The sequence below is a fragment of the Balaenoptera physalus genome, assembly GCF_965194825.1.
Source record: "Balaenoptera physalus genome assembly, chromosome: 3".
Taxonomy (NCBI): domain Eukaryota; kingdom Metazoa; phylum Chordata; class Mammalia; order Artiodactyla; family Balaenopteridae; genus Balaenoptera; species Balaenoptera physalus.
The window spans coordinates 168,019,772-168,034,517 of NC_138890.1; the positions used below are offsets into that span (position 1 = coordinate 168,019,772).

Below are 14,746 nucleotides of genomic sequence, written 5' to 3' on the forward strand. Positions count from 1 at the left end.
AGAAAACAACTAGTTTATCACTACTAACTACCTCTTATTCCAAGTGGGTTTGTAAATTGGCAAGTTCATCCAGAGCCCATAAAGAAGAAACTGCTGCTATGAATGAAACCGATTAATGGTGCAACTTAAGCAAAAGTCAGTACTTTTACGCTGTAGAGTTAACTTGTAGTTAGATATGACTAAAATGCTTTAAGCTTGATTTAAATCAGTTCAATCACCTTACAAATAATTGACAATTTTTCTCATTGATTTTGGAATTTATAATAGCCCTTTTGTGTGTGTGTGTGTGTGTGTATATATATATATATACACACGTATATATATATAATTTCCACTATTTCCTTTCTTCTTACTCAACATTTTCCACTAAAAGATTTCCCCTTTCTTTTTATGTGTTGCTGCTCTAAGAATTTATTCTCATTTAAAATAAAATAATACTTAACCTTCAAATTATTCTTAGCCTTCCACAAAGATTGGATAACAAGAGGGTGGAAATGAACGCAAATTCTCTGACGGTTATCGATGTGTGTGAATCTTATTGGCTTTATTTTTCATGGTCTACGTAAAGATAAGATTTTATATTATTTTGAAAGAGTCAGTTTAACCTAAGAGTAAGTAAAGAATGTTTCTAAACTTCCTGACAAACGGAAATCTAAACAAAGCTGCCTTTGTCAGTTATTCAGTCCTGAATTTGTCTGTCTCAACTTGTGTGTTTATTATTCCTGATTATCCTGAATTAACAACCTAACAAAACATTCATTGAGCGCCTATGCGAGACATTGCCTAGATCTCATAGCTGTTTATTTCAGTGCATTCTTGTCAATAACTCTTTTGATGGTAAAATAATCCCTCAGAATTAAATTGATATCTTAGTTACCACTTAGAGACCTTGTCTTGTTCTTGTGGCTTCAGCTGCCACCACTGATGACTTGGATAATTACATCTCTGTCCTAAAATTTCACTAACATATAACCAAACTTTGATCTTGGAAATTTTTTAAGATCTAGAAAGAGAGTCAGGTCTGTTAGAGCCAGTATTAAAATCAAGCCCAGACTCCCTTTCTAACTATGTGAACTCCCACCATCTCCAACAACTCTGTAATTTTAAGATTAAGCCTGTCCTTCCCCAAAACACGGGGTCCCCAACATATGTCTCTTGCTAATCCTTCCCTTGGAATGACATGTGAGGGGAGTTTTTGCTTTTTTCATACTCCTTTAGTGAGTATTTGTTGAGTTCTGGGACAGATGTTCAACTGAAGCAGACCAGAATTAGCAACTGCCAATAAATCACCTTAAAACTTGTAGAAACAGAAGGTGTGCACCTGACCCTAAGAGTGCTGTCTTGTCTGCTCGGCTTTCTAGAAGGACTTACTTTGCACTGTGGGAATCTCCCCAGCACCCACTGCAGTGTCAGTGAGATCCTGCTAGAGATCAGCTGAAGAGTGTCCAGTCCTTTCGGCTGTCCTTCCCTTCCTGTCTACTTAGTCCCCAAGTACCGATGAGCTTTTTAAAAAGATTGCCTCTTAAATGTGCACTGTCTCTTCCTTCCTACCGTGGCCACTACCGCAGTTCAGGTTTCCTCCATTATTACCGGTTTCCTTTTTCTGCACCTCCAGGAAATCCCTGGCCTCTAGTGTCTCCAAGTATCTAATCCCAGAGTCCTGCTGCCTTCACATAAATGTTCAGACTCCCTGTTTTTATCCTATTACTCTCCTTCTGTGTAATACTGTACACATGTCTCTGTTGAAATTCCTCAGAGTCTGGTCTGTGCAGAGTGATAAGGTAACATGATGGGGGGGGGGGGGTAGGGTTAATTTCCCCAGGGCAATCAGGCATCAGGGCAGGCTGCATGGAGGAGGTGACATTTAAACAGCATTGAAGTTTGAGAATGTTTTGAGGTTGATAAAGACGGGAATTTCAGGCTAAGAGAGAACTTTCTCTTCCCCATCTCTTGGCTCTGACACTAGGTTTTATTTGGTTTGGTTTTAATTGCAAGCCATTTTAATGATCTATGCCTTGTATGTCTCCTTTGCAGAATGAAAGCTCACAGGCTGTTGAAAGAAAACACTGATATATGGGACAGTACTATAATAAGGTTTTCAGGACAAATTCCAATCAGGGTTTTATTCTCAGATCATGTGGCTCAGTAATTAGATAATTAGATAATAATACTAATAACCGACATTTGTGTAGCAGTTTATATTTTTCCAAGCACTTTCACATCCATTATCTCATTAGGTACTCAAATTTGTAGATATTAAAATTTTAGAGAACGAATAATGAAGCGTGGAAAGAACACACACTCTGAAGCCAGACTGCCTTGCTTGCACCAGGCGTCTGTGTGTGTGGTCTCAGTCATTGGGACCTTCAGCTCTGTCGTCATAAAGGGGGATAACGGCACGTTTATTGGGATCTTGTTAAGATTCCAGGGGTTAATAGATGTAAACTGCTCAGCACAGTTCCTGGAACTTAGCACTCAGGAAAGGTGAGCTGGTATTGATATCCTCATCATCATTTTCATCATCATCATCATCTTCTTCTTCTTCTTCTTCATCCTCATCTTCATCATCTTCTTCTTCTTCCTCCTCCTCCTCATCATCATCTATGCTTTCATAAACGTGGAAATGGACTAGAGTCCACCAGGTCTGCTGAGTTCCAGTCCTGGATTTTTTTCCAACACACACCTGCTCCAACCGGCATGATTGTGACCCAAATAATGACTTGGGAATGCCACTTTGTAGACCTCTGACCTTTTCTTTGTTATTGCAAAGTATGTAATTTAATTAAGGTTTACAGTTTTCTGGGACCAATATTTAGCTAAAGCAGACAAGAATAAGCAATTCCAAATGAAGTCTTTTTTAAATCCTTGTAAAGATAATGAATGCACATAATCAGGAAAACTCTAAACTATCTAGTTAATTTAAGGAGAAACTGACTATATGTTTTAGTGTATGTTAATACAACCTATAAGTGAGTTTGAATTTTTATATGAGAAATGAACACTTCAGCCTTTCCATCTGCTGAGGTTGACTTCTGCCCCACTCCTGGAGGACAGCAGACTTCCTCCAGCCAACACCTGGAATCTCTAAGGAGAGGTTTTTTGGGGAAACAGTACCACAATCTGAGGCATGAAGATCTCTCCCGCAAATAAACTGATGAAAGGATTTTTCAACCTTAAAATGTTGATGTGTGTATATGACTTCAATATGCTTTGATGTTAACCAACCACAACTCCCAGAGCTGAAGGTGGAAGACAAGAATAGGGTCTCATCTTCATTTTACGAAGTGTACGACACTGGCTGACCGCTTAACCTCTCCACACTCCTGTTTACACTTCTCAGAATAATGACAAAGATACAAAGGCATTTTTTTTCACGGGTTGCTAGGTGGTCTTTAGTCAATTCATATGCTAATATTTGAAGACATATTAAGATATTGGTATGACACTAAGATGCTCTCCAAGGATCAGTGGTGGGTCCCATGTCCCTCAACTCTGTAGTTCCCTTGGAATTTCTCCCCTCTGTCCATTTGGAACTAGTGTGTCTTTTTTTTTTTTTTTTTTTGTCCACACCATGTAGAGTGTGGGATCTTAATTCCCTGACGAGGGATCGAACCAATGCCCCCTGCCTTGGAAGCGTGGAGTCCTTAACCACTGGACCACCAGGGAAGTCCCTGAACTAGTGTGTCTTGAGCAGATCAGGGGCACATATTCTTTTGACTTTTATCAATTCATCAGTAAACAGTTTCCCCTCTCCTTCCTAGCCCCCAGGGCTGAGATATTTTGAATAGGACTCCTGGGCTTAGCTTTGAGGACTGTCCCGAGATGGAGAAGGTCCAGAAAGGTCAAAGCAGTCACCTGTGACCTCTTAGGTCAATGTCCTGGAAGCATACATGCGAGAGGGTGGCCTCTGCTTTTGGTGACCTAATAGGACATGGTGATCAACTGTTACTCATAGTTGAAGTTTCTTCTGGAGCAATTACTTACACTAAAGGCAACATTCCATTTCCCTGGGTGGAATTTTAAATCCCAGTCTCTTCCTGTCCCCACCGAGCATCCCAAGAAATCCTCTTACATTGTCCCCATCCCCCAGTGGTGGATATACTTCATGTCCTCAGGAATACAGCCTAATTTTACCTCTAGCCCAAACAAGACTTGATGGAAAGTCCTAAGTTCTTGAGAAAAAAAAAAATCATCATTTAAAGCCCAAAACTCTAAATGTTTTTGAAATCTCTGGAAAATTGTATTTTCTACCCCAAGGCACAGTAATGTTAGCAAAGCTAATCAAGAGTTAGTTACATGTAAGTTTTACTTTTATTATAAAGTAATTAAGAATTGTCCTATAATTTTAACCTTTTTCATATTCTCGTATATCTGTGCTCTCTAAAATTGGAGTGAATAAATGCCATTCATTTGAAACCTAGTAAGCAATGGGAAAATCATTCTAAAATGCATGTGGTGTTTTGGCTATTGTCCTGCCTGCTTTGTCCTTGCCAGGTGCTATGTCAGGGTTGTAATATTATGATATATTGCTTATTGTCGCAATTACCTTTGTCAAAGTACATCTTGGTTCCGTGCTTGACATGTGTGAACAAAGTAATGAGACAGAGAATCTTGGTTTGTTTTCATGGAGTATTAATCAAATACACGACTGATTCTATAAAAGATGCAGAGATTTGATTATTTCATGATGCATATTTCAGGAGCACATAAATCATATTTTTGATTGAAATTGCTTCAAAATGGGACTATTTGTAGTGAGGTGGATGGACCTAGAGTCTGTCATACAGAGTGAAGTAAGTCAGAAAGAGAAAAACAAATACCGTATGCTAACACATATATATGGAATCTAAAAAAAAAAAAATGGTTCTGAAAAACCTAGGGGCAGGACAGGAATAAAGACGCAGACATAAAGAATGGAGTTGAGGATACGGGGAGGGGGAAGGGTAAGCTGCGATGAAGTGAGAGAGTAGCATGGACATATATACACTACCAAGTGTAAAATAGATAGCTAGTGGGAAGCAGCTGCATAGCACAGGGATATCAGCTCGGTGCTTTGTGTCCACCTAGAGGGGTGGGTTAGGGAGAGTGCAAGGGAAATGCAAGAGGGAGGAGATATGGGGATATATGTATATGTATAGCTGATTCACTTTGTTACAAATCAGAAACTAACACAGCATTGTAAAGCAATTATACTCCAATAAAGATGTTAAAAAAAAAAACCAAAAATGGGACTCTCCAGTGCCACCTTTAGATCCTGCCTGGAGAGCATTTGTAAGTTTCTAGAGACTATTTTATCGATCTATTCAGAACTGACAAGTTTGTTTGACTTGCTAGCTACATATGCAAGTTCATCAGAGCAAAGTCACATCATCTCTTTAAAAAGGCAAATAACCAGGACATGCAATGTTTTTGCTTTATAGATTGTTAAATTATTTATATGACACTAAAGATTTTTTTCCATTTTATTGGCATCTCCAAAAGTCTTTGCGCTTTTGTATCTGTTTCAACTTTCATTGCCCTGGAGATGCATTATCGTGGAGGAGGGGACATGGCCAGTGCAAACCATTGCGTCAGGGTGGACTGTCCTGAAAGAAATAGCCAAAGAAGTCTCAGTGGGAAGCTGCCCATTGGTAGGTAGAATGCTGACCACTGACCTTAAAGGCCCTCTCTTATTCTGCCGTGACTCACTCCCCTCCACTGAGCAGTGACCTTCAGGAAGGAGGGTAGGGACCAGGGGGGAAAGCCCTTGGCTACAGTTCATCACTGTCGTCCCAGTACCTACCTCATCCTCCTCCGTTTTGCAGTCAGTTCCCATCTGCCTCCGCCCCATCATTGGTCCCTCTTCCCTTCCAGAGGCTCTCCCACATCTCAGCCTGCCCATGGCCTGGGCATCAGAGACCACCCCTTGACCCCGTCTCCATGCCTGACAGTTTCAACAGCAGCAGTGGGGAAAATACGTTCTTGGCATCCAGAATGAAACTCTGATTACACTCCCCATAGATGCATTATATTCTGGTGATTAGCCCTATTATACCATTAGTATGGATTAAATGATTTTTTGCAAGCTATCGCAAACTTCACCATCTGGTATATACTATTTTCTTGGGACTCTGTTTTCTAAATTGCAAGAAAAAGGATTACAACTGTACTTTTGTTATGCCCTTCATGATGAAATTGGGACTGGATGGAAATGGTTTTATTTCCTTGCTTGACTTTTTTCCAGAAACTGTATAGATTCTGAAATACCAAGTCTTACCTGTTTTAGCTAATTGACTTATTATCCATTATCTGATGATGAAAAACTATTTTTGCATTGTTTAGACGTTCCATCAGGGAATTAGAGGGAAGCGTAGGGTCTTGAAGGCAAAGATTATGTGAACCTATGCTTATTAAGAGAAGACATGTTATTTTCCCGCAAAAAAAATGGCCCACGTCATGTCAAATCTGCAGTCTCATTTGAAATAAAAAGCCATGTTCTGTCCTTAGAAAGAAACAAGTAAGGAACTTGAAGTTTGCATACACTTATTAGAAATTATACTATTGTCTAAAATAGCCAAAGAGGCAGATTAAGGATGGGATAATGATTATACCATAATCCATGTGTATATAATTACCCTGCTTCAAAGAAGAAGTGACTTTGTACTATGGTTAAGATAACATGAGAAGACTTGTGATGCCACGTCCCCCCTCCTCCACCCAACTCACTCTACTTATCCCAGTTCCCTCTCAAACACACACAGTAGAAAATAGTAGTATACTTACACTCTTCTGTACTTCTTTTCATTCCCAAAGTGAGTATGAAATTTGATTAAAGAAAATTTGCTTACAAAGGAAATGGGCAAACTGTGGCAAAGATCCCATCTAAAAAGAAAGTAAGAAAATAAACCACATTTTCTCGTACAAAGTATAATTAAATAATGAGGCCAGGAACTCCTTCCTCCATCACTTGTAGTATCAGCCTCTTTAGCGGCACCGATTTAAACACTGTATCTCCTCCTTGTTCTCCTGCTGTGCACTGCTGGGATGGCAAAGATAACTAGCCTTCAGAGATCATGTGAGATCAGGGTGAATTCTACACTGTATGAGAGCTATTAATATTTTACATACTGTCTACCCTTCAGGCATTGAGGTATTACATCACTATTTATACAAGAGAATGTGTTACTGATTGGAAGGTTTTGAGTGTTTTAGCATCCTGATAATTAAGTAGGAGATATAATTATATTAACACAATTAACATGTATCAAAAGGTAGACCTTTCAGTTATTTCAAATGTTTCCAATATTGTCTGATATAAAAACAACTGCTTGATTAACTAATTTGTCTTGTAAGAAATGTCTTTATGTAGGTCAGGATGAGATCATTTGAAAAACATCTACTCTTTGGAGAACTTTTAAACCACCAAAAGAAAAAAAAAAAAATCCCACTTAAGACCTGGAGTCGAATTATACGGTCATTTTAGTTCTCAGAAATCAAAGCATAGATGGCTGGAATCATGTGCGTGTGATAATTCTAGGCTACTCTTCAATAAATAATACATGTCATTTCTGCTTCACTGAAGCTGTCACTTACTGCTCTAAATGACTTTCAATGCAGGGCCCAGCCTGCTCTCCCAGAGTGCACTCCAGCTCAATTCCAAACCTGAAGGGTCCTTCCAGTATCCAGCCAGCTACCATAGCAACCAGACCTTGGCCCTGGGTGAGACAGCCCCGTCGCAGCTCCCTGCCCGCAGCGCACAAGCCCGAGGTGCAGGCCAGAGTTTCAGCCAGGTACGTGCGGGGATGGGGCCCTCTGCTGTGTTGGTCCTTGGGCTCCAAGGAGCCAGGCAGGAAGCAGGGCTGTCAAATGGCTATGGTGTCCCCTCCTGCCTTTTTTACGAGTGTTCTACAACTTTGGAGAGACGCCCTCTGTGCTGTGAGTGAAGGAAATGAATAATACAATATGATTATAGAGTAACTCGGAATTATAAGCATATTTTCTGCAGGAATGTCTGTGAATTGCTCATGTTCTATCTGCTTTATATATACTTACCTATGTAAATATGCAAGTGTGTTCCTAGTTCCTATTTCCGTGTTGATATGTGATATAAATATGACATACATTCTGAGTTTGTAAGGGCAGCTGGAATACATTTTCTCTCCTTAAAAAAAAAAAAAGCATGAAATTATTCTTTGGGGTTAATCGTATAAAGGAACACAGTATAAATGCATCAACACATATACAGAACTGTACTGAAGATAATTGTGATTAGGGTAGGAATAGTTACACTTTGTCAAGTTTGATTTTGAAATGTGCCCTTAGTTATTTCTTTAAGATACGTACTTGTTCTTATAGTTTCAATATACGCATTTATTAGCTGCAGTTAAAATCAGCTCTTGGTAAAAAGTGGCTACCAACCTCAATTTTTTTTCAAAAACATGTAAATGTTGTAATGTGTGTGTGTGTGTGTGTGTACCACTGAATACTTCAGTTTTGATAATTTTGGGGTTCAGGCTATATTCAATCAACCCTCCAGAATTAATCTATTGGAGGCCTATCTTGTTTTAAGCTATTTTATACTTCTTTTCAGTATAAAAGGGCCTGAGACCTTTTAATCTCTGTGCATTCATTCCTGGAATGAAGAACCCACAACCCCAAAAGCACTCCTCAAACTGAAGAGCTTAATTTCATCCTTTCTGCATTTATTGGGCAGTGCCTCTGGGCCAGAAACCCTTCCCCAGGCCCATTACCTACCCCAGGCTCCTGTAACAACAAAACTCATCTCTGTCACCAATTTATGGTTATTATGCATCCATATGTCTTTCCAACTAAACTAAAAGCTACCTGAGGGCAGGGCCATTTTCATCTTTTATCACTAGCCCCTAGCCATCACATGGCCCCCAAGAAATGTCTGCAGACAGAGAGGAGGCAGGGCGAGTTAGAATGGCATCATGCATTCCCTGGTGGCGCAGTGGTTGAGAGTCCGCCTGCCAATGCAGGGGACACGGGTTCAAACCCTGGTCCGGGAAGATCCCACATGCCGCAGAGCAGCTAAACCCATGCGCCACAACTACTGAGCCTGCGCTCCAGAGCCCATGAGCCACAACTACTGAGCCCGCGTGCCTAGAGCCCGAGCTCCACAACAAGAGAAGCCACTGCAATGAGAGGCCCGCGCACCGCAACCAAGAGTAGCCCCGGCTCAGCGCCACTAGAGAAAGCCCGTGTGCAGCAACGAAGACCCAGTGCAGCCAAAAATAAATAAATAAACTAATTTTTTTTAAAAATGGCATCGTACGGTCACCGTGAGATGCTTTTCATAGGTGATATGCACATAAATGAAGCATAAGCTGAAAAGTCTCAGTGCATTTCAACTATTCAAGTTAAATGATTGTCCCAGCTAAATATTAAAAACATGATTGTCTTTTTCAGGTAAAACCCTGATCCCTCAGTGGCTTTGTAACTTTTACCTTCTTGTGATGCCAAGGTTATGTGGATAAGAGGGGATGGTAAATAAAACATCCCACTGAGATGGACGCGCCCCCCCGTGGTGGTCTAGTGCATGACCCGGTTCAGAGGTTGCACCCACTTTAGATGGAGAGCTGGAGGTGTATGGTGCTTGGGAAGGGACGGACCTCGAAGTCACTGAGTCCAGGTCCACGCACACAGACTAACCCTGGAACTGTGCTATTTCCCAGCTCCTGGATCACTGCTCTTTCAAAGCACTGGTCTGTTCTACCTCCCTTACAGAAATGTTTTAGGACACAGGAGGGAATGTCTAAAAAAAAGTTTTGTTTAATTAATTAGAAAAAATTATTCGATATACGTGCATTTATCATATATACAAAACAGTCCTTATTGTTTGCTTACGTAAGAGCATATAATGTTTGAAATACTGAGTGATGTTATTAGCATAGCAAACGTTATTAGATTTTTTAATCTCATTTCGTTTTATTAAAAGATGAAATGGAAGCTATAGGATTTTTTTTCTCTAGGTATAGTTTTTTTTTTTTTCTCTCAAAAGCATCCCATTCTCGAAAAGAACTGTTTTTCATCTTCCCATCTATATTGACTCTCTTTGACAATGATACAGTGATCACGGTGGAATATAAGTAATTTTGAATCCTTTGGAAGCAAACAAGTGGATTACAGCCCTTTTTTTACCCTTCTATCTGTCCACACTTCTAGGTCCAAGAAGCCAGAAATATTCAGAAATAAGGAATATTTTATACTCAAATTAACCTATGAAAGGTATGAATTTAGCTTTTACCAGTTTTCTAGAACTTCTAAGACATGTAGATAGTAAAACAATAAAGTTCTGCCTTTCTTTTATTTTTATCTTGAACTCATTTAATTCTCATCCTTGGCTTTTTCTCATAAATATCTAAGACCCCTATAATTTGAGTTGAAAACATTAAGTCAAATTAAAAAAAAAAAAAATCAGATTTCCCATAGCTGAGCATCATGGAAAATGGAACTATCAGTTTCAAAAGAAAAAAATCAGTTAATTATCAACTTGATTTGTGAACATCTTATAAGCTCAATTCACACATAGGACTAACGGTTAAATCAAAGCTTTCTTATTTATAAAATTTTATAAAATTCATCATTACCATTTATTGAGGCCCGGAAGTAATCTGTTTTACATACATCCTCTTATTTAATCCCCCCAACGGGGCTGTACTAACATTTAGATTTTAAAGATGAAAAAACTAAAACTCAACACATTTAGAGAAGTTGTACCATTTTAAGGCAGCAGTAGTAAGAATGGGGACAGATTCTTGACTGAATTGAAGTCTAATCATTTCGAAAGAGTGTTTCGTAGGTTTCCTTTTATATGTTGACTGTTTCAATTAAATACACCTACAACTTGACCCTATTAAGAGCTCTATACATGTGGACAAACAATATGGTGATTGATCTACTTCTATGTTGCTGGAGTTATTTCTGTCATCTGCCAGTCGCCATGGAAGTGAAACAGTGGAAGCTCAAAGGACAGATTGGGCCTCATGTTAAAAGTCTGCCTTAAAGTTTAATCAGAAAACTTGGCTGTAAAGATATCAAAGCGCTATATTTGAAGGCATCTATAAATGTGCATGTTCAAGGTGATAACTTCAGTTTGAGCCAAAGGTTACTGGCCTACACTCATTTACCTGCCAGGTGGGTGGTTGAAGTCTGAATATTCAAACCAGGGGGTTATTCTAATCCACTTCATTAGCAGGAGGGAGGCTGCCTGTGGATAGCTGAATCCTGTTTATTTTAGCAAAGTGGCGGATCTGGTACCATGATTCACTTTCAGCTTCAACATGCTGTAGTGTGAAAGGCGTGTTTTATTGTGACTTCAAAATCATGTCGGAGAAATGCTGAACTAGTAAATCAGTATTTTTACTCAGCATTTAGTGTTACACCCTTGAAAGTAGGGAGGCTACATCCCATTCCCGTAACATCTCCTTTGTTCAGATTATCCTAAGAATCCCTCTCTTCCAGCAGTTTTGCACAGCCCTGTGACAGTCTTTTCAATATTCTGAATGGCTCATTCCTTCCGGGCTAGATTCATTTTTAGAATATCCTATCGTCATAAAGTGCCAAGAGGGCCAGTAAAGTTCAAATAACGGCTCAAAGATGCCAGACCAGGTTAATAAGGTCAATAATCAAGTAACACAAAAACACTTCTTCTTCTTTTTTTTTTTTTTGGCCTAAAAAAAGTGTGTAATTCTAAAGTAAAGCAAATGGTTTTCTATCTGGCTCATAAACCATGTCAGAATATAATTTCAAAGGAATATCATGTTCAAAGATTCTTTCAATTTTTAACAAACGCTAGTTTATTCAACATAATAAATGTTTGCTGGCTGATCATCACCAGGCTGTACTCCAGGCCCTGGTGCATAGCCTGCCTTGCCCTACCATGTCAGTCTGAAAGAACTGTGAGTCACAAAATTGCCATAAAATACTAAAATCCTTGAAAGTCATTCTCTTCGGACTCTAAGATGAGTTCACGGGACTGGGCTGGAGGAGAGAGCGAGCGTAGGATCCTTCCCATCAGACCCCAAGGCCTTTCCAGAAAGTGACGTGAGCTGACTCATAGTTATTCTTTGCCCCACCCCAGCGCTCTGCTCAGCCGCCCTGCAAGCTCGCCATCCCAGCCTCTAAACAGGCTGTGTGTAGACCACCCCTGCATCCTTCTCCTCCTCCTCTGAGTCAACCTGGGGCTTTGTGTGGCTCCTGTGAGGTGCCCCAGTCAAAATAGAGCTGCTTTTCCAGTTGCATTTCTGTATCTCTGGGCTATTCTTTAATGCCTTCAAGATGTTATGTGTGCTTACCGTATGCCATGAGCTATTTTATGTGCTTGGGATGGAGAAGTAAAGAGAACAGACATGATGACCCCTGTCCTCAAGGAACTTATATTCTAGTAGCAGCAATGGGAATTCAGAAAATCAACACAGTGAATAAGTAAGCGGCATAGTTTGTTAGAAGGTGACGAGTTCTATAAGGAAGGAATGAATGCAGACCAAGTTGAGCGGGCTCCAGAGCCCAGGATTGGGGGGTGGCATATGGGGCCTTTGCCGCAAGTTTGGGGCAAAGACACGAAGGAGAAGAGAGGGAAGCTGTGTGGCTGTCTGGGGGACAGCAAAGGCAGAGGCTCCTGGATGAGGTGACCTGGCATGTTGACAGGACAGCAAGGAGGCCCAGGTGGCCAGAGAGCGGAGCAGGAGTTTGCAAGTAGATGGGAAACCAAGTTGGCCATCAGTTGATGATCACGATGACCTTGACTTCTACTGGAAGTGGAAAGAGGAGCTGGTAGAGACTTTTGGGCAGAGGCACAATGTGGCCCGACCTATGTGTTGAAAGCATCATTTTGTCATTTCACATATAATATCCTATAGTTAGTTGCACATAAGTCTATCTCTTCCTATCAGGTGGCCTTGCTGCAAGAAAGGAAACCATACAAAATTAATCTCCATATCTTGAGTGACTGGCCCAGGGTTCACCAAATATTCATTCATGCGGTTCCTCAAACCGCAGCCTTCTTCTTGATGCTCATACTGCAAAGGCTGTGGGTGGGTGCAGAAGTTGGGTCTTCTCCAGGCTTTGCCTGCTTCCACTCATGTCCAATTTCCTGTGCGTTATATGAAATGCCGAACATAAAACTTCTGGCCCAGAAGAGTCCCTCTAAAAATGTTGGTTTCTCCCCATGTCCAAACACAAAGTAGTCTTATCAAGTGTTTCCTTCCTCAAAGAAACAAAATAAGCAAGAAATAGGAAAGTATACACCTGTACAAAGAAGTACAGGAACCGAAAGATTTTAAAACCACTTTCATGTCCAGTAGAACTGAAGTGAGCCTGTGTGCATTCATAATCCTAGGAAATGCCTGCTTACTGCAGGAAATTAAGAATTGTATGATAGTTTACTAAAATAAAGCTTGAACAGTGGCAGATAGTAAAAAAGCAGTAAGCTTTTCGAGAAGCAAATTGCCATTTCTTTTTGACCTGGCCTGTCTATTTAATGTTACACTGACTTCTATGTCTTAAAAGTTCTCATTTGTGCTATATTATAATTATAAATACACCATCTGCTTACTCCTGCCAGAGGCTGATGAGTTTGGAACATTGCTTATTGGTGCACTTTTACATCAGGTAGATGTGAAGGTCAAGGGGATGGAGAACTCTGTGGATGGTGGTGGGATGGACACAGAGACACACAGGGCTCAAAGGAGGCAGCAATCCCCCAGTAAACACCTGCTTCTTGATTATTGAATGCAGAAGGTTATACAGAGAGCTGGTGTGACATCACTCCAGTTTGTTGAATTAGGAAAGAAGTTGTTGCTGGTAGCACCTGTAAAGAGAAAAGTCACTAAAAAACTTGGAAAACACAAAATTGGTGAGATGTCTTTAGTGTAGAATGTATATATTATGCTGCATTTAGAGGAGAAATCATGTCATTTTGTATACTTTGTCTGGCATGTCTGTGGGAAACTGGCAGTTTATTTGTTTTTAAGATAGGTTTCAGAAGATTACCTGTGGGAAATCCTTTCTCAATGCTCTGCTTTAAAATCTTATCCATTTTCTCTTTCCAGTAGAAATATGTTTAATCTGGTTTCAATAACTGAAACATTTCTCATTGTGGGGAGGGTGTGTACGTGTTTTACTATAACATTTCTTCTGAGCAAATGTTTGGGGGTATTAAAGTTATACAAGTGAGCCTCTTGCTGAAGTAGAAGTTTTACATAGTGTATTTTTGCCAAGGCTCATGTGTTTTTGGAAAGAGTTGCCATCAAAAAATCTCTCTTAAAGATAAATTTATATGACATTCATGTCATTGTTTTAGTTTTTTCTACTCTATTTTCTTTCCACTTGGTAGACCATAGAAATGGTCACGTGAAATACTTTTGAGAATATTTATTGATGATGACCCTAATCATACTTTTATTAAAGGGACGTCAGAGGGAAGGAAACACCAGTACCCAGCGTGCAAAAGTCTGCACTACCCTGTTTATACTAGTGACTTAGGGGTCCTGGGCAATGGATACACTACCACCCCCTTCTCCTTCTGCCTGCCTGCAGTGACAGGGGTGATGTGGTTTGCAAGATATTTCTCTCTCTCTCTCTCTCTCTTTCTCTCCATCCCTCCCTCCTGATCCTCCATAATTTGGGGGCCCTCATGCAAAGAGAAGGCAATAAGGCTGGTCCCCATTATTATCTCAAAAGTTATAGCTCTTATTTAATTGAGATGTTCTCATCCGAGGAAGAATTTTTTTTCAAGTGTCTTCAT

The 14,746-nt window shown here is 40.1% G+C and overlaps 1 protein-coding gene across 1 annotated transcript in view; it reads left to right on the forward strand.

Moving 5' to 3' along the window:
• The window catches only part of CTNND2 (catenin delta 2), a 943,287-nt gene that overhangs the window by 503,811 nt on the left and 424,730 nt on the right, over positions 1-14,746 (forward strand). The window contains exon 6 of the mRNA XM_082458356.1: positions 7,597-7,769. Within this exon, the coding sequence (XP_082314482.1) occupies positions 7,597-7,769 (173 nt within the window). The remainder of the gene's footprint in view (positions 1-7,596; positions 7,770-14,746) is intronic.